The 24,397-nt window shown below is 43.1% G+C and overlaps 1 protein-coding gene across 2 annotated transcripts in view; it reads left to right on the top strand.

Moving 5' to 3' along the window:
* The window catches only part of PAPPA2 (pappalysin 2), a 245,141-nt gene that overhangs the window by 184,349 nt on the left and 36,395 nt on the right, over positions 1-24,397 (top strand). For both annotated transcript variants that reach the window (XM_081299707.1, XM_081299708.1), the window contains 4 exons: positions 8,642-8,810; positions 10,174-10,309; positions 11,955-12,064; positions 20,013-20,084. In XM_081299707.1, the coding sequence (XP_081155833.1) occupies positions 8,642-8,810; positions 10,174-10,309; positions 11,955-12,064; positions 20,013-20,084 (487 nt within the window). The remainder of the gene's footprint in view (positions 1-8,641; positions 8,811-10,173; positions 10,310-11,954; positions 12,065-20,012; positions 20,085-24,397) is intronic.

The following is a 24,397-nucleotide window of genomic DNA, read 5'->3' as shown; positions in this document are numbered from 1 at the left end:
GGGATGGGGTGGGGCCAGGCCCAACTGTCACATGGGAGACTCTGGGACAGCAGAAAACTGAAGAATAAGTAGGGTGGCAATACTGATAGTACCCCAAGCTCTGCACACAGAGAAAACTGGAGTGGGCTTGGTGAGGGAGCAGATCTTTTGTGGGACATTCCTTTTATGACACACTTTAAATACAACCATTTACATAATCTGATGATGCTTTGAGGGATGTGTGGTTATCTCCATTCTGCAGATGGGGAAATTGAGGACAAGAGGTCAAGTAATGGATTCCAAGTCAGGGATTCCTTGGCTATCAGGGCTGTAGCCTGGTTCTACTGCATCTGCTCTCAGCCACTCTGACACACTCGCCTCTAATGAGGGGACTGGTAAGGGCCCTGACACTCCTGCCAAGGGCCCTATGACTTCTCACTCTTCCTCTTTGGGCAGGGCACTTGGCAAGGAAAATGTTGACCAGCACTCTTCCCTTCGCCCCACATCGAGGGCTGTGATGTCAGGAGTGTGGCAGGCACAGGACACACCTGTGTGCAGTCCTCGTCCTCAGGGAGGGATGCTGGCTTTCCAGGTGCCCTGACAACGCACTAGTGGGCTCAGGTCTCATTGCTGTGCTTCTGGAGTGGGGACCATGCCAATGTCTGTGCTTTCCCACAGAGAAACACCGGCAGTGGCTGGTTTGTCAACTCTGGGCACGAGCGTGGGTGTGTGCCTGCACCTGTGAGTCGGACTGAGCTGGACTAGGGACACAGCAATACCTGGAAGAATCCTTGTACTGAAAAATTGGTACTGAAACTTTTCAAGATGGCAAGGGATTTCTCACAAATGAGAGAAATTGCTCTCTAAAAATGAGTGTACACAGTGTATTACCCTTTTCTGTAAGAATTTTGTCCTACTGGACCCCCACCAGGCTGTCCCCTGCACTGACCCTTCCCCACTACACGAGGGAAGGAAGAAGAGCCAGGAGGGCAGACACACCTTTCTCCATTCACACTTGGCAAAGGCTGGAACCTGTGCTTCCTTTACACCGCTGGGCTCCGGTGGGCACTGTTCCTTCTGCCTGGCATACCCTTCTCCTTCTGTACCCATGAACCACCTCAGACTACCCCCTTCCTGACACCCTGCAATCTGTAGGCAGTGTTGCTACCTCACTTTTTTTGGGCTCCCATGGGTTCTGGCCCTATTGTAGTATTTACATTTGTTTCTCCAACTGCAGGGCCCAATGCAATGAACAAGCATACACCAGCAACTCATGAATAATTGCTGAATGGACGTATGAATGGACAAACAATTTAATGGTGAAAATGGTGAAGGCCAAGAAATCTACAGTTTCTCAAACACACACAGATAAGAGTTGATAGTAGGATCTGAGGAGTAAATTGTATGTAGTATGTGTTTCAGTTTAAATCACATGCCTTGGAGAAGCTTCAGATTGATTTCAGTCCAGGGAGTAACTTGAACATGTTGGTAGGGAAAACTATTGTCAGTCATATGCGGAAAGGACCAGAAAGTCATGGAGAGATAGAGCAAGGGCTGCTGATGTTGAAGTGAGAAAGGCTGGGAGGACAATGCAGTGGAAGACAGAGAAGGGACCCTAAACTTGAGCTTAGGTGGTTCAGCCTGGGGCACAGGGTGTTACTGTACCCGCCAACCTGGAGATGAAGATTTAGCAGCAGAAAGTCCAAAGATAAAAGCAAGGAGTGGGATGAAGAACTGATAGTCCCCACTTACAGGAGGTAACTCGCTCTTCACTCTGATGGACAGCTGTATATTATATAGAAAAGAGTTTGGTATGGGACCTCTTGTTTTTTGTTTGTTTGTTTTGTTTTGTTTTTTCCTTGAGTAAAAGTGAAAAGGAAGACTAGAACCAGTGTGTTGGACTGGGTGGCCTGGCTGATGCTACTTCTTGCCTAGTGGAAAGGGCTGGGGCAGAGAATGCAGACCACTCCAAGCAGCCATGGGCTAGTCAGGTCTGGGGTCTGCCTGCTCCTCTTTTAGGATACTGGTGGCTGGAGAAACCAGGCCTGCAATTTGCTAAGAGGAACACTGGCGTGGGGCTCGGAAGTGCTGGTGGTTCTCTTTGGGGTGGGTTAGAGGACTATGCCTTCTAAAATGGTCTAGATCAGTTTGTCTCCAACTGCGACCTGCCTAGGAATCACTTAGGGTCTTAAAATGCAGATTCTGATTGAGACGCCCTGGGGCGAGTCCTGCAATTTCTTTCTATCTAGCTCCCAGATGACTGTAGCACTGCCACTCTGCACAGCCGCTGTGAGTGCTAACTGTCCAGTCCATCTGCTGAGCAAAGAGGTTCTTTATTTTCAGTTCAGAAACTGGCCATGTGTCAAGCCAAACACTTAACCAGTTAAGACTTCCATTGCTTTTTTTTTTTTAAATAAATGGTGAAAGTTTAATGTTTGATATTATTTTCTGATACAATTTATATGCAGAAACATTTTTTGGATAATACTTGCATTTCTTAATCTGTGTAATAGGAATAATGCAATTGGCCTCTCTCCTTTCATCTCCTTCTGAGGGTAGGGCACCTGCACAAATGCACTAAGGGGAGGTAAGGTATGTGCAGCTCCATTTCTAGGGTCACCACAGCTTTCATCCTGTGATATAGGCTGTGATATCAGACTCATCATAGCACACTGACCATTTCCATAACCCCAGGCAAGTTACTTTAATTATCTATACCTTGCTTACTTCACCTATGAAATAAAGTCATTCATTGGTTGAACCAAAACTTATCGGTACCTATTATATCCCAAGCATTGTTCTGGACACTGAAGATCTACTAAATAAGGTCACCAAGCTTATATTTTGGTAACAGGAGACTGGCAAGAGATGAGAAAAGCCAAAAGCAAAACAATTATAGATCACACATTCTATGGAAGGAACAAAGATGCTTTGACTTAAAAAGCAGTTATAAGTATAAAATAAGGATGCTCTGGGGTGGTGAAAATTATTCTTGATAGGAAGAAAGAGAAGGAGCTAGACAGGAGAATAACAAAAAGAAAAGGATCACAAGCAGAGAGAGTAGCACAATTGAGTAGCCCTCAAGTCCCATGGAAGGAAAAATCTTGGGTTGTATCTGGAATTCTAAATCCTGAGTGTGTGAAGTGCATTAAAGAAAGTGAATGTGGCATGGAATGGGGACAGAGAGTGAGGTCATACCATGCAGGGCTCACAGACTAACATGAAAAGTTCAGATTTTTATTTTTCTTGCAAGCAGAAGCCACTGAAATGTTCTACACAAGGAAATGACACAATCTAATAGATTTCTTTATTTTTATGAAAATTTTCTCCAGTTGGTACTTGCTGACTAGATGGACAGAGAGCCAGAGGACAAGTGTGCTGTCCAGGTGGAAAGTGAGAGATGGTAGCTCATGGTGACATATGTGACTGTGGAAATGTGGAGGTATTGGGACAATTCCAGAGATATTTGGGAGGTGACAGTGACTGGACAAATTGATGGATTACATTAGATCAGACGGGACTCAGGAAAAGTAAGATTGAGAGAAAGGATGAAATAGGGATGTCACCTAAGTTTCAATTTTGAGTGACAAGATAAGTAGTGGTGTCATTGACTAAGCTGGAATGAAGGAAGAGGAGCATATGTAGAGAGAAGGGAATCGAGCACTCAGATGATAGTAGTCCCTATAACACAGGGTGGGCTTGAGATAAAATTATTTGATATACATTCTTCTATACAATGACTCTCTGAAGTGCTCAATATTTTTTTCTGTTATTGTTATTATCCATGAGGGACTGCCCATTGGAGACACCAGATGCCCTGGATTGGCAAAGACATACTTCTCTTGGACTCAACCAATCATCTGTTTCTCTAATGGAAAATAAATATTTCTTTTGAAAACTCTTTAGTAGTGATAAAATAATGGGGTAGACTCATGTGTGCTTCTAAGCAACATCAATCAAACTTGCAGCCAAGTTTTGATTACAAGATCTTTTTTTCTGGCAATGATGTAAAAAGTAGAAAAAGTACAGCTGGATTTTCAGCACTAGGTGGATACCACAAGTTCTGGAAATTGGAAAAAGCACCTTCTAACTTGGAAATAGTGGTGATTTGTCTGGAGAAGTTAGAGGGAAAATAAATACAAGCCTTACCCTAACCCGAACTCCTCATGCTACCAGTGGCAGAATGAGTAAGAAGTCAGAGAGTGAGGCTGCCCAGCTAGCAACCCTGCCCAAAGGCTGGACTTAGCAAAAACCAAACAGGGTAGTGAATGACTTGCTGGGTGACTGATTTGAATCTCTGTTTTTCTCACTTGGGGCATATTTTCACTAGCATGGGAAGAAGTAGACGGTTTACCAACCTGACTGCATATAAAAAAAAAATGAGGCAGGGGATTTGGTCCAATAGGCTTGGCAATCTACGTTTTTAAATAGCACCTATGGGATTCTGATGGGACTGGTTAACAAATTTCACTTGCAAACCATTGGTCTAAAGGTTGAGGTATTTTTGCTGCAACTTGAAACTTTGGAATCTATTCTTGATTTTGCTGGTACTTACTGGCTAGGTGATATTGGGGAGCTCACCTACTTGGTTACCAATGTGCAGTTTCCTGCCCTTAAAATGAGATAATTTAGCTTCCCTTGTTTCACTGGGATTAAGAATATGTTACCCAAAAGATACTTGGAGTGAGCTTTCAGAAAAGTCTTGGAATCTCTGTCCTGGTAAGGGCCTGTCTTGCATTGGCCTCGTACACACACCAAAATCTTCAAGATGCAAAGCCATTTACTTTATACCTTTAAAGAAACTCTTGGCTCCTGACTTATACATATTATCTAAGGGATTGGGCCACCGTGAATGAACCATGGTTTTTTCACTAATGATCTTAAGAGGGTCAGAGACCAGTTTTCAACATCACCAAATTGGAAGAAACACGAAGGCAGCTATAGCATTGCTGGAGATCTAAATAGGGCCATGGTTGCATCCTGGTCAGTTGGGGCTGCTATGGCAGAATACCATGGAGTAGGTGGTTTAAACAATGAGCATTTATTTCTTACAGGTCTAGAGACCGAAAAGGCCAGGATCAAGGTGCTGGCAGACCCCTTATTTGAGGGCACTTTTTCTAATTCGCAATATCCATCTTCTTCTGTGCCCTCTCAGGACAGAGTGCAGAAGGCAAGCTCTTGTGTCTCTTCTAGGAGAACTAGTCCCATCTTCATGCCCCCCCAAAGGACTCTCCTCCTAGTACCATCACCTTTGGGTTTGAATTTTACCACATGAGTTGAGGAGTTTGGGGGGGCACAAACACTTGGTCCAAAGTTCTGAGTAGCTGAACAATATCAATGGTGCGATTTAGACTTTAGTCTCCTTCAGCAGCCGCAGAAGGAAATCAAACCTCCTGAAACCGGGAACCATCTAAGACACTCTGATTTCCTGATATGGTCAAAATGGCCAGAATAAGCCCTGGCACTCATGCACCAAGCTCCATATCATGAGTCTCAAGACTGAGACCTTAAGAATCAGCAGGTGGGCATCAAGCAGAATGAAACAGCCCTTGCTATTGGACCTTGAGGAACCAATTAGATGCCTTGGAAGAAGACTGAGGATAGGACCTACAGAGCACCCCTCAAGTGGAGAGAGGTAGAGGATTTTGGAGAGATGTTGGTACAAGACCATCCTCTTCACAAGGGGGTTAGAAACTATGAGGAAGGAGACTCCATGAAATTGAGGGGGCATAGGAACAACTGTGGAAAGGAAACTGGATCTTCTAAGGAATCAGAAAACTCCTCTCAGCCTCTTCTCATTTCCTCCCAGCTGTCCCCTCTCTGGCCCAGAGACCCCAGGTGAATTGTGGTGCTTCTCTTTCTACCATGTAAGAGTCTCCCTCCCAGTCTTGCCAGTGGTTTCAGCACAGGGCCTGTCACATGGTCTGGGTACCACCCAAAACACCCAAACTCACTCTTCCTCATCCAAGCTTGATCTGTCTGCCCTCACCCCTGAGGTTATTAAACTGGCAAAGAAATATATAAAATTGGCATTCTTGAATGGTTCCTCACTCTGGGCAAGGAAAAGAAGGACTATTTCCATGGTTGAAGTGTTCCAACCAATTCAGAGAAAAATATCACATGAAGTAAAAATATTATCATCCTGGCCAAGCAAGGGTTTTCCTTTATAACCATGCTGACATGCAGGGATTTTACAGCCTCGCCTCTCCCTTGGTGACAGCGGTATTGCCTGCTCTCTCCAGCTGGGGGATGTCAATTCAGCAGAGGTAGAGGAAGGATTTCATCTGGTGGAGGTGGTAGGTAGAAAGGAGAGAGTCCCTGGGAGAGTTTAAACTCTGTAGTGTGAAGGAAGAACAAATATCCAGTTTAGGAGAGGGACAGAGGGAATCTTATTACAGTTAAAAGAATTGCAAACCCCTCACTGAAAATAGATTTGAGCAGACATTTTAAAATGACACCTTCCTTGAGAGAAAGAAGCCATTTTTAAAGAATACATAGTGTTCTGTTTCATTTGTATAGAGCTCAGGAGCAAGAAAACCTAATCCATGCTGCAGAAGCGTATTGCAGAATACTGTGTGCTGCAGGTGTTGGGGGGATGCTACAAGGGAGAATTCTAAGGGGCTGAAAATGTTCTGTATCTTGACCTGAGCCATGGTTACCCACCTGTATTCACATGTAAAAATTCCTCAATCTGTATACTAAGATGGGGGTGTTTTTCTATATGTCATTTATCATTCAGTTCAGTTTTTTTAAATGAATCTTCTTTTGCCACATGTATGGATATAGCCTTGGGACAAAGAATATCTGGAAGGTTCAACAGGATGGGGATGCTATTAATAACCTCAGCAAACCATAGAGCAAGGTGGGAATGGCCCCATCCTGACACAGCGAGGGACCCTGAGCTTCATCAGCCGACAGACCTAGGTCCACATCCTGCCTTAAGTTTTACACTGGGTCTTTGAGTAACCTTTGTTTCTCTCAGTCTCAGTTGTCTTCTCTAAAAGGTGGATAATAACATGTACCTTTAAATATTCTTTGGGGGATTCAAATAAGTAATGTTCATAAATCTTTTCCCAAACAAGGGAAATACAGACGAAAATGCTATTTGTTATTAACAGTAGATACATGTTGACATGGACTACAGTGCTAAAGAACCCCAGTCATAAATCATATATATAAACTAAAATATTTCTGAAAACAAGGGGAAGGCTTTAAATAACTAGTGACAAATAAAATACTCCACTTATTTCTAAGTAAATACTATTAAAATATCCAACTTTTAAAATATTTCATTATTAAAATTATTTGAAATCAAATGCATTCTGTGATATGTGATCTTGAAAAAGGAACTTAACATCCCTCTATGTGTTTCTGTCTATAAAATGGGTATTAGAAACACCATTTTATCTGAAGTGTTTTTATGATTCAGTTTATGTGATATGTCTTACAATGGGTCTGATGCTGTTAATTTCGGTTCAATGATCAATTTCACTAATATTTATTTAAAGTCAAATACAAGCCAGATATTATTTTAGTTCCCCCCCCCAAAAAAAAAAAACAAGAATAAGACACAGCTTCTGCCCTCTGGAAGCCTCTAATTTAGTGGGAAAGACTGGCAAGTGGACATTCATAAGCCCATATTGGTGTGAGAGATGGGCACACGGGGAACAGCTGACAGGTATAAGTTACAAGCATGAATGGAGGGTGCACATATTTAAATTTAAAACGACACTAAAAACTAGCACTTCAAGGCTACCATGTGGTTGAGAAAGACAATGGCCACAGGGTTATTTATATTTTAGGATCACTAGCTTATCTATAACCAGTAGTGTTCTGAATCGGGTGGATATGTTAAAACAGGAAAACTAGAAAGCACCTCCAAACTGCAGTGAGTCAGAAGCAAAGTGGAACAGAATTTGTGGTGATGAGAACCCTAATTCTTTGGATTCCCATCTACCTCTGACACTGTCTGGTTGGAGGCCATGTCTGTGCGTGGGAAGGAGGGGTGCTTCCTCCAGGACTGCATTGAGTTGTATCTGTTTTGGGGAATCTGATGAAAGGTTCGGCCCCTTTCCAAGGAAAACTGGACTTGAAAACAATCAGAGCAGCTGCAGTAATGTTGGGAGGTTAGTCCTTCCAAAGGCAAGGTGGGGTCTCTTCTAAAACCACACTCATCTTGCTGCACCTTCTCTCTTCTCTGAAGAGATAAACATTTTGGCAACTTCAGCAATTATGTCACCATTCCAGCACTGATGATCCCCACTTCATGTCTGATTCATCCCCTGAGAGTGTGTGTGATAACCTCTTCTGTATCCCACATTTTCTGGCATTCCCCAGGGTACTTAGATGTGAGACTTCTCCAAATGAACATCTCAAAGAAACCCCAGCTATAGGCAATCTAGATGCTGCACTAGTTACCCAACTTCCATGAGAGTAATACATCTAGTGTCACTCTGCAACACCTACTCCCACTGCTAATCCATGAATGTCACTATTTTAGCCTTTTGACTTTGAGACTGGACTGGTGTGGTGGGACATTTGGCTGGCCAGGACCATGTGCCCCTGCCTGTTTGCTAATGCTTGGCTCATATTGCTGAGGATCCAGTTTTCCCACGACTCCTTGAGGGATTCTTATAGGCTGTTTTGCTTCATGTCTCTTCAGCAAGTTCCTGAAGATACAGTGCCTGGAAAGTGGACTGTGGGAACAAGCCAGCTGTACCCCGGTAGTGTGTGAACCTCCTGCTCCTGTTTTTGAAGGCATGTACGAATGCAGTGATGGATTCAACCTGGACAGCCAGTGTGTGCTCAACTGTAACCAGGAAAGTGCGAAGGTAATGAAGGATCCTTGAACTTGGTTTTGAATGAGGCTATAATCTGATCGTGATGACCATGACAAAAAATGTTGAGCAGAAATTATCCCAACAAAGATTCTTCTATCCCAGAAAGGACCAATAGACAGGGCCTTACTAATTGGGATTACAACCAAGGGTGTTGATATTATTCACAAGGGGATAGAAGATACCATGTTTTTGGAACATTCTTTTCCAAGTTCAGAACTTCCTCTGGAATAAGAAGAAAAACCTGATGAGTAAGGCACCAGGGGACATTCCAAACAGTTCTGGGATCCTCATTTGGTAATGCAGGCTCATCTCATGCATGGCCACTGACATAACTTGGCTAGGAATGCTAGCTTATATGTTTTTTAGCAGAACAGAGTCCTGAACAGAAACACAAATTCCTCGGCAAAGCTCAAAGTGTTGTTTGACTATTATCCTCCCTAGGATTTTGGCACAAGAGGTCTCAAATGAAAACCACAGTCTTATCGTGGTTGTGTGACTAAAATCAATTTTGTCTTAGAATCTTTTCAAGCACCACACACATCCATGAGACAGGAAGTCGAGCAGACTTCCTAGGCAAAGATCAATGGCTTGGCTCCTTTGGCACATGTCTTTAAGTTGGTGTCCAGCACTTGAAGGTAAGCACTGCAGAACAGATGTGCAATGAATAGGCCACAAACGAAGACTCCGAGAAATCCAACACATCTGTGTACATGGACTGGGTATGGAGCCAAGGAGGCAGCCAGAGAAAGGAGAGTTATCTATATTTCTAAAATCTTATTTTCTTGGGTTTGTTAGTTAGTGCTCCTCTTTCTGTTCTAGGTAGGGCATTCTTTGTGACTATTGAGGGTGAGAAGCTGAGGGCTCCACAGCCAGTACATGCACAGAGGAAAGGAAGACAGCAAAGGCTACTGTGATGTTTTCGTTCTAGTAGATAGGCCAAAGCATACCTTCAGGGAAATCATGAATTACATTCACTGGATGATGCTCATCTTGAAGGAAATGTGACATTTGCCACAACCAGCATTTATGTGATAGTAGGGATGATCAATGCCAAAAACCCTACTTGGGAAAATTCCCCAAAGTATCTCAGAATACATGGGCTACAATCAAGAGCTCATCATATCCTGATATCCAAAGGGGAAAACATTGTTGGTAAGTTTCATTAACGGCAAAATTGTCTATGACTCCTTCACATGATTTGTATTCACTGCTCTCAACACACTTCGTTTTCTCAATAGCATCTCTTAGTCCAGGTTCTAGAAGTTGAAGAACATCATCATTTAATCAGACCCCTTTCCCCAATTCTGAATCAAGTAAACAGTAATAAAGATGCTCTTTGCCTTTGGTGTCCTAGCTCCCCATCCTCTGTACCAAAGAGGGACTGTGGACCCAGGAGTTCAAGTTGTGTGAGAACCTGCAAGGGGAATGCCCACCACCGCCCTCGGAGCTGAATTTCGTGGAGTACAAGTGTGAAAAGGGATACGGGATTGGTAAGGATGGGAAGGGAGCTGGAGGGTGTTCCCAAGTCATCATCTTATGGAGCCTGGCAGGAGCAGATGCCCTGTTCCCCTGAGTGGTGGATGGAAATGCAAACTGACTGTTAACTGCTTCTTGAGTTTGTTAGTTAGTGCTCCTAACTAACCAACAAAATTCACGGCAAATTTGTTCTTTTTACTCTTCCACTTGTGTAGAACATTGGTATAGCCACCAAGATGGTCATGCTACCCACTCTGCTGCAGGACTGAAAGTGGATGGATTTGTGGCAGGATTTGTGATTCCAAGAGGAAAGGAGGGTGGCCACATCCACACATGTGCTGGACTCCTACATTCTTACTATGGAGAGTTCGTGAAGGGGAATTATTTGTGATTGTACTTGCCTGGCTTGCTCATCATTCTACCTCAATGGGGATTAGGCTCCAGAGCCTGTGGGCAACTTCTTATTTAAGTACTTGCAATTAAGGGTCTTAGAGGCCAGAGCTCACTTATAGTAATGTTGACCCAACTTTGTCCTGAATGGCCCTAAACATCATAAAAGAGAGTCATGTTTGGTATGTAACCTTGTAAGATCACTCCTAAATTCTAAATGGCAAAAATAAATTCTGTAGGGCAAATGAAAGGGCATTTTAACCTGTGTAATGCCAATAAAGATTATTTGAGTTCATCAGAAACCTCATTAGTTTCTGAAAGGGCTCTTTACCATTTCAAGGCGCTGTTGGCACTGTGGCATCTGTGGTCAGGCCTGGAGTACAGGAAGCTTGACATGTCTCTTGAGTCTTCATGAGCAGACTCATCTTCAAAGCTTCTGATTTCTGCATTAAGATATCACATACTCACTCCAAAGTCCTAAGAAGTGATGTGATTTGTTATTACCATAACAGTAACTTAAAAACAGAAACATGGAGCTGGCAAGAAACTTAGAGATCATCAGACCTATCTATGAGGAATCAGAAACCCTGAATGTGTTTCCTTGAATAGAATTTTAGGAGCTACTTGGACCCCACATGCAAGGGAATACAGAAAGATTTTCCTTTGAGAGACCAGCACATGATCAAAATCTCTGCTTCTGATTTTTCCTTGATTCCTCCTTTAATCACACAGGGTTCCTGGCTGCCAATTTCATGATCTTCAGTGTAGCAACTGACAGGATATTCCCTGGAGTAATTTCATAATTTCTGGGTCACGTTTTTCCCAGCTAATCAAGTTCTCCGATAGTAGTTTCTGCAGTTGTTAATTTACCAGGAGACCATACAGCAGGAACGATAGGAAACATACTTCAAGGTATCGGATAATCAAGATTGAGTTTGGCCAGCTAAAATCCTGGAGTGCGAACTTGGACATCTGCTGGGCCAGGAATTAAGCCTTAATTTCTGGGCCATGGAGAAATTCAGAATCCTAGAAGAGAGGGCACATTGGTCCAAGCAGAGAAGGGTCACTTGGTGCAATGAGAGTTACCTTATGACCATGGCTGTTTACAGTGAGTGTGGATGAGTATCAGGCCTGTCTGTAGCGACTATAATATGCAGGCCCACCATGGAGAAAGCAGTTGCTCCTAGAAAATCAAAGCTGCTGATTGCAAGATGAAAGAGACTGAGATCAGGAAGTTGAAGTCTTTGTTGTCAATTTGTGTTCCTACAGGTGCAGTTTGCACCCCGTCATGCGTAATCCCCCCCAGCGATCCTGTGATGCTGCCGGAGAACATCACTGCTGACACTCTGGAGTACTGGATGGAGCCTGTCAGAGTCCAGGTGAGAAAAGGGATGTTCTGATGTGCCAAAGACGTGAGGCTGCTAAGTGGCCCTCAACTGACACTTAGAGGGCACTTAGAGGTTTTCAAAGCAACCTTGAAGCAAACAACCATGTGGATCATTCACAGAGATAAGGATAAAGTGCCAAGTAGAAACAGGAACAAAGCTTGAGAAGAAAGTGGTCTGTCTAAGGGAAGGTTAAAGGATGAGAATCTACGAGAAAGAGATAGAAAAGGCTAAGCGAGCGTTAAGTGGGACGATCTTGTAAGCTCATCTATTCTTAAGATGGGAGGATAGGGATATTAGAAACCTGGGAGTTTGGATGCTTCATGTATGGGACTGCTTTAGCATGACAGTGCTATTCCTATAGAATCACCAAAATATGCACTCCAGACACGTACGTTCCACTCCCAACTCCCCTTTTTGTTCTCAACTCCCCTTTTTTATCACTGGCTAGTTGGGCTTTATTGTTGGCAGAGACTTGAGTTAAACCAGAAGATCAGGGAAAACATTCTCTAAGTGTGATTTGGGATGAGAGGTGGAGAATAGCACAGCCCTATCATTTCTATTAGTTCTTTATTCAATAACAGTTTTTAAGCCTCATTCTGTGCCATGAAACTGTGCTAGGTGCTAGGAGAAGAAGATGAAACATGGTAGTCTGTCTGTTTAGAGGACTTACAATCTGGCCTTGGAATCAGATGCTTACAATTGTGCCACATGGGGAATGGTTCCTTTGTGGACTTGCTATGGGAACACCTGAGAGGAAGCAACTGACTCTTCTGCCCCAGAGCCAGGTGGAGTTGTGGAAGGATAAACTGCAGAAGGTTTCCCTCTGAGTCTTTAACCATGATCCAGAGGAAATTTCTAGAGGGTAAAGAATAGTAAGAAGTTCCCTGTGGCTGAAACGAGGTATGTGTGATCGTGTCGGAGAGGGGAGATGGAGGGAAAGGATGAGATGAGGGAGAGATAGGCTGACAAGGTCCTGCAGGGCTTCTGAGAACTCCTCCAGAGGAGAAGGAGCAAGCCGCATGCCTGAGGGCAGTGTGCAGGCTGCTCGGGAGTGGAAAGGAAGGCCAGAGAAGCCCCCCGGCGGCTCCCCTCCCTGGCCTTCTAGACCTTGTTCACTCCCGACGTGTGCATAGGTGTGGGTGAGCTGTGGTGGTTAGAGGCGTGGTGCCCTGGATAGCGCCACACCTCACGTTCTGTGGTGCGCAGCAGGGTCTTGGCTCTCTCTTCTGGTCATGAACCCTGTTTCCTATGACGAAGACTTCTCTGTTAACAGCCAGATGGGGAGAGGCTTGGACAGGTGAGAGCTTTTCTTCCTTTGGGGATACAAACTGCTGCAGAAATCCTTCCACTACTCTTTCACTGTCCACCCCACAAGACACAGATAAGAGCCGTCCATGGGTGGGCACAGGGTTAGTGTGGCCTGAATTCAAGTGTCCCAGAAAGTGCGGCTCCTTCACCTCTGCTTTGCAACTGAACATGCAGAAGAAGATGGTTCATTTGTCTTCCTGAAAACAGCAGAAATGCCAAGTATAGAGACTGCCATTTCTAAACTGTAAAACAATTTTCTCTATTTTACGAAAGCCTCCCTTGTCAACCTATCCTATAAGTGAGTTATTATCATAATTATTATTATTCTTTACTGTGATCCCATAGTATTTTGTTTGTGTTTGTATTCCTAGAGCTTTTTTTCAGTGCCTGGTACTGTATAAGTGTCTTATCAACATTGGCGGAATGAGCAAAAGAAATTGTTGTGGTACCATTGTTTTTTTCTACTTCGGAAGTAAATGTGTATTTTCTCTTCAAACTGAGTGCAGCTTCTTACTCACCAGCTTCTTACTCCTGTGTAATTATATCCTTGTCTAGTTTCCTACCCCAGGAAGAATATGTAGCATATTTATTTCTCTTCCAGCAAGTACATGAAACATTTTCATTTGTATTATTGCATTGGTGACGACTCTTGTCTACACTGTCAACTCTTGGTTTGCACATTCATTGTCCATAGCATCAGAGAAACACTATAAGCCTTGAAATGAAAAATGTATTTGTTAAAAAATGAGTTTCTCAGGGCTGGGTTGTGGTTCACAGTAGAGTGCTCACCTAGCATGGGTGTGGCACTAGGTACCATCCTTAGCATCACATTAAAATAAAATAAAGTTATTGTGTCTAACTACAACTAAAACAAAATATGTTTTAAAAAATGAGTTTCTCTTTACGATCTCTGTTTTCTACGAACTGCATAGCCTCAGGCAGCTTGCTTTCCTGTTCTCAATCTCCTTTCCTCAGTTGTAAGTGGAGACACCTATTTCCTTGGGTTAGCATGAGTCAGGGAGAAGTGTATGGGTTGAATTTAATTGCTTGGTGTGTAACCGTCCTTCTGGATGGGTTTCCCTTCTTACCTGAGGCAGGTTGCTCCCCTCGCTTATGCCCACCTCTTCTCACCTGTGATGATACTGCCCTGCTCTGTATGGTTTAGGGATACCCCTAAACCACATGGCTGGTCACAGTTTGCAATTTTGTGAGGGGCACAATTACTTCAGTGGGAACTCTTTAGATGCATGTCATATTTCTATGTGAAAACAAAGTGAAGTAAATGAGCTGTTTCCAACATTGTCAGGGGAAAAGTGAGGTAACTCAAAAGCAACGTTTTCCATACCTTGTAAGAGTCATTTATTCCTGAAAACAACCAGAAGTCATAATTTCAAAGGCTTAAAATGTAATTAACATTTATGTGTTCCTGAACCCCAATCAATATCCCTTATGGCAAAATAAAATCAAATAATTAATATTAGCAGTTAACAGGAATTGTCAGTGTGCTTACTGACACCTGTGCTTGCTCAGCTTTTGTGTAGATAACACAGTGAGGAGTCTTGCTCAAAGCTTGCAGGGATGCTCTGCCTTTAGGAAGTTGAAACTATCATTTTAAAAAAATAAGAAAATGAAGTTACTAGAAGCAGTAAAAATGATGACAACACCATTGCCTTTATGTACCTCAGGTCTTCTAGGACCAGACTCTGAACAACTATGAATGATCTCATGGTCTCCTTTTGAGGCACTTAGTGGCACACGAGGGATATTCAGGCTAACCCTGTCTTCATAAATAGGAAGAAATGTTTCCTAAACCAAAGCAATTATGTTAAGTAAATTTACTCAAACTGAGTAAAATCCTTCCAATTCAAATAGACTCGTGTTGGAAGTCACTCCATATTGTACTCAAAACTTAAATTTTTGTGTCCTTAAGAATCGTTTGTGCAGTGTGTACGAGTAGTATAGCTTCCACCCTCCAGGAAGACTGGGAATGCCTTGGAATAGGGATCTTTAACAAGCATCCCAGGTAATTCCTCTGTAACACTTCGAGGAACCCTACTGTCACAAAATGAGATACTGACAACGTGAACAGCTTAAGGTGCAAGCACACCTATGTGGTGCGTGGTTCCTTTGTTTAGCAAGTGATGCTTACCTATGTCACAAGCAAGTGATGCTTACCATCTGCCATATTTCAAATACTTCATATCTGGCAAGACTACAGAGCATGGATTAAATCACATCATTGTCTTTATTCTACTTCCAATGACTTCATTCTTTGTAATAAAAAAAATGATACCTCATATTTGGTTAACACTTTATTGTCTTCAGAGTTGTGTGTGTGTGTGTGTGGATGTGTAGATGTGTGTGTATAAGTTCGTTTGAATCTCATCACAAACTATTATCTAGGACAGGAGATTTTATTATCTTTATTTTACATAAACATTAGGCAGATCCTTGAATGATGTGTCCAAGATTTGAGAGCTAGCAAGAAATGGAAAAAGAAATGTCATCAGCTTTTCTGACTCCTAGTTCAGTGTGATATCCCCTGAATTACCCTGTTAGTTGTGGTCTTTTTTTTTTCTCCTTCCAATGGTGCCTGAATCCTAGAATTTTATATATCTATATAAATAATTAAAGGAAGTATTTCTGAGAGCTTAAGTATTATGGAGTTTCAATGAAAAATAGCTCAAACTAGAAAATGACATAAAAGAAAGAATAAGGTCCTTCTGGGTTCAAATACAATGTGACCTACTCTTTAAAGCCTCATATACTCAACCCAAGGGTAAAAGAAATATTATCTATCTTGCAGTATTACTATAAAACTTTAAAATAACACATGAAATATCTTGGAAAGATTTTAGCACACATTTATTAAGTTAGAAAGATATTTGGTTCATTTAGTACAAATTTTATCCATGGACATATCCTCCATCTCTGTAAAGATATCACCACCTAACTGTATGAGAAAGAAAAATATTCTATCGTTTGTTTCTCTGTGTGTGTGTATGTGTGTGTGTGTGTGTGTGTATACAATGCCTAGATAATTTCTCTTTATTCAGTCCCTTTGACAACTGAGCTTGCAAGAAAGAGAATTAATCCATTATTCAGCATTTCCAATTGGATTGCCTGGGACTAGAGAAGCAATTTCTAAAAGGTTTTGTTGTGAGACTGAGAGGGATAAAAATATGCTGTTACTTTTAAGTGTTTCAAGGGTGTGCTGGCTGTGAGAGACAACAGTCAAGTTGGAGGTTCCCAAATGATTTCTGGGCCTTTGTTATTGTAACGTTGTCTTCTTCCTTCTCCTGTTAAACACCGGGATCTAGACCTTTCTGTGACATCTGCTTCCCTGCTCTGCTTAGCTGCTGGGCTCCTGATAGTCTGGAATTGAAGGTGTGGGAGAAGCTTCTCTCAGGCTGCTATTGAGAATACTTTATCATTATCTTATCCCTATTTTTTCATTCTTGATTTTTTTCTTCTGTTTGTTATTCTAATCCCGGCTAAACTGTGAGGTTCTTCAGGGCAGCACGACATCTCATCCTGCATCCCCAGGTCTCCTTGGTGTCTGACCATACCCCATGCTGCTCAGAGCATGAAGCCAAAAAGCTCAGAGAAGAGAATGGCTCCTGCTGAGCCATTTCTCAAGGAAAACCTTGTGGTCATTCAAAGACCTGTGTAAGGTTGGACTTTTATGACTCTCCTTACCCACTGTGTCAAGAGAGTGTTTTATTACATCTTGTGACTAAAACAGGAAAATTAATATTTCAACTTTCAAAGTAGTGGTCTTTCAGGAAACTGATTTTATGGGGAGATTTTTTTTTTAACATAATGTGGCAATTGTTTGCATGTAAGTGAGTTTTCTTAAACTATATTTTAAAGTGTTTCCTTCAGAAGTTCAAAGTCTTCTATCATAACATCTTACTTTTTCCGTTATTTTGCTTTAAAATGCTTTTTAAAACAGATTTAAAATGCTTTTCTTTTCTTTTTTTAGTACTATGGTAAGTATAAGTTAGTGAGGTCCAAATTAATGAGGCTTCTGGTGGTAGCACAGGACCACCCCTGGTTGCTCAGTCATATCAGATCTCACAGTTTCTGACTGTGTGTTCCCAAATTTGTCCCCAAGAATCAGTAGTCCTTTAAATGAAAAACAGAATGGTTTAATGAGAAGAGAGAACAAGCAGTAGCTTCCCACAAAGTGGTCTCACAGTCCCTCCTGACTCTGAAGGCTCAGCCCTGACCCCAGAATGTCCTGTTGGTGGTACAACCCTGTGTTACAGCTGCAGTGACACTGCTACAAATTGGTGTAGACTCAGGCATGGTGACATTCCAGGTCTCTTTCTTCATCTATTCTGAGCGTGGATTTGTTCCCTGTAGGCATTGAGGGTCTCATCACTAGGGAAGAGAGCAAGAGAGTCTTGGGGTCGGGGAGAGGAACCAAAGCAAATTGGTTTTGTCCAAATAAACATGCAAAACAATGCTGTTTTATTTAAGGAGCCATACATATACAGCAATGAGGACATTGTCACAAACCTGGGCGGTAGCAGAACTTTGTGGCCTGATGTGATCAGCAGCCCCTTCTGCCAAGCAATTATCACCAGTTAAAAAAATAATAATAACTGGGTGTTTTCTGTTGGCTACTAGCAGTTTCTTACCCTTTAACAAGAAATCAACCAGGCAGCAGCTTAACATAGCCTAAGGCCATCCGAATGACCCCTCTGCTAAGTAGAAATTTTTTTTGTATTTCAAAGCAGATTTCACTGGAACTCTATATAGCAGTGGTTGAGACTTTTGTTATTTAAAATATGGGTGTTTGATATTTGTTTGCTGTCTTCACTTAGTGGTGATGGCAAAACACATTAACTTGTCCCTTGAAAGGCTATGGCAACTTGAGGCCTTCTTTTCTGCTACCTTCACTAGGGGTCATTTCTACTTAGCATAGCAATTGTTTATATGCAGATGTTTCTGTTTGAATCACTCCATTTGCAGGAAAATAGCATTTTCTTCAGTAGTTTGAACACCCCTGTTGTGTTTACTTTGTATATCTGCTTTAATAATCCTTTTTTATTGAATTGGTAACTTAAATCACCTTCTAATAATATAGTTTTGGACATCAAACATTTTGGATATTTATTCTATTTATTTCCCTCTTTAAGGAATCTGTGAAAGGAGAATTTTAGTTTGCAGTAGCAATGACTCCAGAAAAATATTATAGATTACCAATCTCATAACTGACCATAAGTATATATTCATATTTTTGCATATTAATATATATGAATATCTCCAATCAGATTATTGAACAGCATTCTGGATGTATAATTTCACCCCCAGTTGCTGGAAGTACTATGTAAAGCTTCTCCCTCACCTTGTACTGTTTTTCTTCCAATCATACTGAATTCTGATTGCATTGAAGTAAAACGTGAGAATGAGTGTCTGCCGGTGGGCAGGTTGGTAAGGAGGCTCCAGAGAGAAACTGTATTTCTCTCTAAAACCTATTATGGAACTTTCTCTTTTCCTGCAGTGTATCCTTTGAAATTTTAAAATATAAATATTGAAAGGAAAAGACTCATTGAAAATGGAATTAGACTTAACAAAGAACAGATGACCCTTAGCTCACCTGCGTTACTGGTGTTTCAGTATGGAAGTGTTCATGTTCCCACCCGCTTCAAGGCGGTGCCATTTTGAGTTCTGGTGACTTCACATTAGCTTATTTACCCATTTTGTGTGGACATGATTCTGTTTCCTAGAAGGAAGAATTACATAGTGCTAACAAGAGTTGCAGAGAATGCTGTTTGGCCTCTGGTCCTGGCTTTACACACATACACAGCACAGTCAAGGAATTCTGAGATCCATTGTGCTAGTCTATTTTCTGATGCTATTCCAAAATACCTGAGGCTGGGTACTTTACAAAGTGAGGAGGATTTTTGGCTTATGATTTGGGTGGTCAGGGAGGGCCTCCTGGCTGCATCACAAATAGCAGTTGGCATCATAGCAGGAGAATTCTGGAGAAGGAGAGAAAATGGTGAGAGATTCAAGGGCCAGTCTTGCTCTTTTTATAATTCATTCTGCTGGGAACTAAGTAGAGAAGTGGAGTCCCAGAGAACTGTGTTCATCCCTCATGAATGGACCCCCATCAGGCTCCACCTCCTAAAGAATCTTTCGCTCCACACCCCCAAGCCTCCAGCACCTGAGCTGTGGGCACACCTCCAAGCCAACCGGGACCATCCATCGCATACACTGTAGTAAAAGACTTCTATTAGTCAGTGTTGGAAAACCCGTGGTGCTGTTTCATCAACACAACTACCTTATCATTTTTTATAATGTTTAAAATTTCAAAACAAATGCAATCAGTAGTGTGCCTAAGGACAAATTGAGCTAATTATAATATTGAAGGTGATTTTTGAACCACACTCTGGACATTTGGAGAGGGAGGAAGAGATCATCTCCATCGAGAATTTCTGCCTTACTCTATCCAGCAGGCTTAACAGGAAGGGCCGGCAGCCCGGGTCCTCTCTAGGGGCACAGTCAGGCTCTTGCTACTTTAGAGATGGAGTTGGACTGGTGGGATAGCTCAGGATCCCCTCCCTCATAGACCAGGAGTCTCTGTTCACGTTACTGTTTTTTTCTCCTTCCTCTTTAGAGCATCGTGTGTACTGGCCGCCGTCAATGGCACCCAGACCCCTTGCTGGTCCACTGCATCCAGTCCTGTGAGGTAAGTCAGCCTCTTCTTCCCCAAACCCAGCTGAAGAGCTGGGGTCTGTAGGATTCACTGAGTCCCTCTAGCTCAGGATCCTGTCCCCCACCCGACTCCTCTGCCCTCTATTTAGTTTCTTTAATGTATTTGCCTTTGCAATTCCAAACTTACAGGAATTAGGATTTCTATAATCCTAATTTTTGTTTTAGCCAAATCTTGGAGTTCCATTTTAAATGGCTTAATAAAAACAAGTTAAAAAGCAGGTCATAATTTCTGATATGTTCGGGATTCTAACTAGATCGTGTTGCAGCTTAATTAGATCAGGATTTTGCAGACAAAGGGCCCACAGACAGTTTTGTTGAGCCAGCGCAGTGTCTAAAACCAATTTTGTTTTGGTTGCCAAAGTTTAAAAATCTCAATTTTTACATAAAATTCTTATGTACATATGTAACATATGTAGCATCTCTCTCTCTCTCTCTCTCTGTCTCTCTCTCTCTCTGTCACACACACACACACACACACACACACACACACACAATAAATAAATAAATAAATAACATTCTTTGTGCAAGATTTTTCTCATATAGAACAAGATCATCCAGCAATCATGGCAGCAACTAGCTGGATCTGCATAGCATCCACTACCCCAGAGTGCAGTCCTTCCCCACCCCCACCACCATGTCCACATACCGGGGGCTTCCCTCAACACTTCATTGCTTTCATCTCAGGGGACCCAGGGTTGTGGCCTCTTGGGTGGACCTGTGACCCACTGCTGAGTTGTCCACACTGGATCATTGCTCCCTTCGGGAGTCCCGTCTATGTCTTCACACAGTGGATTCCTACAGTGGTGCGCTTCAGGGGCTGTGAATTCCTCAGCTAGGTTAACTGCAGCTAACCTAACAATGAAGGGTCAAGAATGGGGCAGAGCCTTGCAAAGGAGGGTGACAGAGAAGGGAGACCCTCCCCACTTAAGCCCTCCTACCCTAGGAGAAATACAAATATTGTATTCTCAGTCACTACAGGTTTTGTCATTCAGTCTTCTCTCTGGAAGAAAATGAGTCACTTAGTAGCCATGCCACTCCTGGTGTGCTAGAGAGAGCCGTTTAGCTGCCCTCGATTTCCAACATCCTCCCCGAACCCACCCAGGCCACGTGCACGATAATCCCTCTATTCTTCTGTATCTGTGTCCCTTGATCTAATTCTGGGAAACTGCGATGCACATGAGGCCAGAGAGGGGAAAGGGTGGGGTTTTAGAGAAAAGAGAAAACTGGGTGGAGAAATGATACCCATAAAATAGCGTTCTGAGAAGCATCGGGAAATGCTAGCGTGGAGTGCGCTTCATTACAGCAGGCCAACAAAACAGCTCATCCTGGGCCATCATTAGGAAAACACATGGCAGAGGGGTGGGGAGGCAGAGAGGGGAGTGAATCATCCACTGGGCAGGGGAAAGGGGCAGAGGAGGCCAAGGAAGGAGGAGATAAACAGACAGAGGCCTTGTGGAGCTGGGAAGAGATCAAAGGGAGCCTGAGAATTCCCTTTTGCTGGTTCCACAGGGGATCAGGGGATCGCAAGTGGGAGCATGGATGGCAGGCCTGGAGCTGGCCCTGGTGGTTCCCAGGGTACAGTACAATGCTTTCCCCGCTGTCCTGCCCTCCCTGCACCCAGCACACCCTCCTGATCCACAGCCAGGGCTTCCTGGGCTGCTGCAGTCCCTCTGTCAGATGTGACAAGGAACAGATCTCCCTTCCTCTGTCATCTCCCTGTCCCACTTCCATCACGCACAGCTGATCCTTGACCTTCTGAAAGCTGCTAGTTTCTACAAGGACTGGCCCCTTCAGAACCTCCTGGGAACTTATTAGAAATGCACATTCCAGGCCTGCCCAGCCCTGCTAAAGCAAACACTGTGTGCAGGGGGCCCAGCAGTCTGGTTTACCAGGCAAGCCCTCCCTCCAGGGGATTTGGAACCACCACCCTGACCACTGAAGTTTCCCAGCTTGTATATTCCTATTCTGGAGCTTTCTTTGTCCAGGAATAATTCCAACCAACATTATTTACATTCTGATTATCCTACACTGTTCTGATTATTTCACAGTATCATTCCCAGATTCTCTGGGTAAGGCAAGATTTAAAAAAAAAAACTAGTTATTGTATTCTGTTCCTTCAAGCAAAGGCTGAGAACAAGAAAGCCCACAAAGAGCGAGGAAGGAAGATAGAAAGAAAAGGAAAATCTAAACTCAAAGGAAAGGGAAGGGAACCAGACAGGGCGGGGGAAGGAGAGACAACTCTGCAAAAATTAGCAGAAAGACATGCAGAGAGAGAGAGAGGGTGGGCATGGAAAAGAAGGGAGAGAGCTGAGGCTGTTGTCCTTTAGGGTCAACCTAGCTGATAATTCATTCTTTACTAGAAAAAGTCAGTTTAATATGTAAGGGTCAAAGACAGTCGGAGGAAAAATGGACCCAGAGACAGGAGAAAGCACAGAGGGCCTGGGGGTGGGAGGAGTGTCAAAAATGCAGGGTGGAAATCTGTGCTCAAGTGGGACACTTTGCTACCCAGTGTCTAGAGGGGATTCCTGTTTTGCTTTCTTGTCCTGAATATAATTCTAAGATGTCCCCTTTAGCCACTCAGCCTTGAAAAAGAAGAGTGCTTTCTTTGTTATTTTTTTCCCAACAAGCCCAGGGCAATAAGCCTTCTCCCTGTCCCAGCCCACAGCCCGGCCTGGTGCCTCTTCTGTGCCTTGTTTGTGTCATCTCTCTCTTGCCGCAGGGCTGTCTTCAATTCTCCACTATTCTTTGCTTCTTGCATTCTTTAAGAGGCACCTTCAGGGTGTCCTCTAAAAAAGTCTTGCTGGAATAATTTTGTCTCCTTATTGTCACTGTCCCCACTGTTCCAGCAAGAACCGTGTGTACCACGCATCTGCAACCCAAACTTGTTCATACATTAAATTCGATTGTTCTAGTTGCTTCTCACATTTGACCTTCTTGACATGAAGACTTTCATTTTCTGCTTCATGTATAAGTTAAAAATAGACAAGGAATATCAACTTGGTCAGAGAAAGGGCCAAACAAATCTAGATTCCAATCCTGGGTCTGTGAGCTTCAATGTTGTGTCTCTCCTGGGAAGTGGGTGAAGGAAGCTGCTCAGGAAGTCCCTGGGAGGGATTGAGGTGATAGTGAACGTGGAACAGTGTCACGCCTGGCTGTAGCACACTCTTAGGCCTGGAGTCTTCTCGCGAGTTACTGGCTGCTGTGGGAATGTTCCCTGAATAAGTGAAGCAGAGAGCAGGGCCACTGTTGCTGATGTGGCTTTAATATGATCAGGTGCATATTCAGAGGATGGGGAAAGGGAAAGAAAAGAAAGAAGGGAAATGGGACATTCCCATGGAGACCTGTTGGGATCCGTAACTCACAAATCACTTGGAGACAGTTTGCTGTCCTGCCTGGTGGGCTGCCAGGCCTGTTGGTGACCAGAGCATGATCTGCCTAGCTCTACTCATTCCTGCTCTTGCCCTCCTTACTTGAGGTGGTCACATTCTCTGGGCTGTGGCAGTTGGTTCCTCATTCTTCTGCCTGCCCCAGATCTGTGCCAAGCAGCTGCCTGCAGAGTGTCTTTTCCTATCACTGGGCTCTTAAGATTGTGTCTCTCTTTCATGAAAAGAAAAAAAAAAAAAAAAAAAACAAGAAAGAAAAATTATCAGAAACTCCTTTTCTCTCTTGTCCCCCTTGTTTTCACATTTCTGTCAATAGTCAGTTTGTAGGTAGCACGGGACCTTTGTATTTTCAAATCCCACGTGCATTCTTGACTCCAGACAGGAAAAACCTTTGACCATACAATAGTGATAAGTGTGTGGCTTCACCCTCTGGGTCCTCCTGGTGTGGTGTGCATGATGGTTCCACTACTGGATGATCCGGGGCAAGTTACTTTACCTCCTTGTGCCTAACTACTCTCCATGTTTTTATAGGGTTTGTAAAACTGTTTAATAGTAATGCCCACCTCATACAGCTTTTGAGAGGATAAATGAGGTATCAGAGGCACTAAACTCAGCCTAAGGTCCTGTGCACAAAAATGCAGAATGAATATTATCTCCCTCTATTAGCTTTGGTGTTGCCCATGTTATTTCATGCCCTGTATCTTTGTACATATTGAGTTGTATTCCTGACCCACCCCATGTTTCTCTAAGCCAGTAATTCACAATCAAGGGCAGTTCTGCCCCCCTTCCCCTCACCAGGAGGCATTTGGAATATCTGAAGTTATTTTTAGTTGTCATGCCTAGGAGAGTAGCGGGAGTTAGTGACCTCTTGGGGGGTAGGATATGCTGCTGAACACCCTGTGGT

This window comes from Spermophilus citellus, assembly GCF_964194105.1.
Source record: "Spermophilus citellus genome assembly, chromosome: 6".
NCBI classification, from domain to species: domain Eukaryota; kingdom Metazoa; phylum Chordata; class Mammalia; order Rodentia; family Sciuridae; genus Spermophilus; species Spermophilus citellus.
The sequence above is the reverse complement of the archived record's forward strand: the minus strand, read 5'-3'. Positions and strand labels throughout refer to the sequence as shown.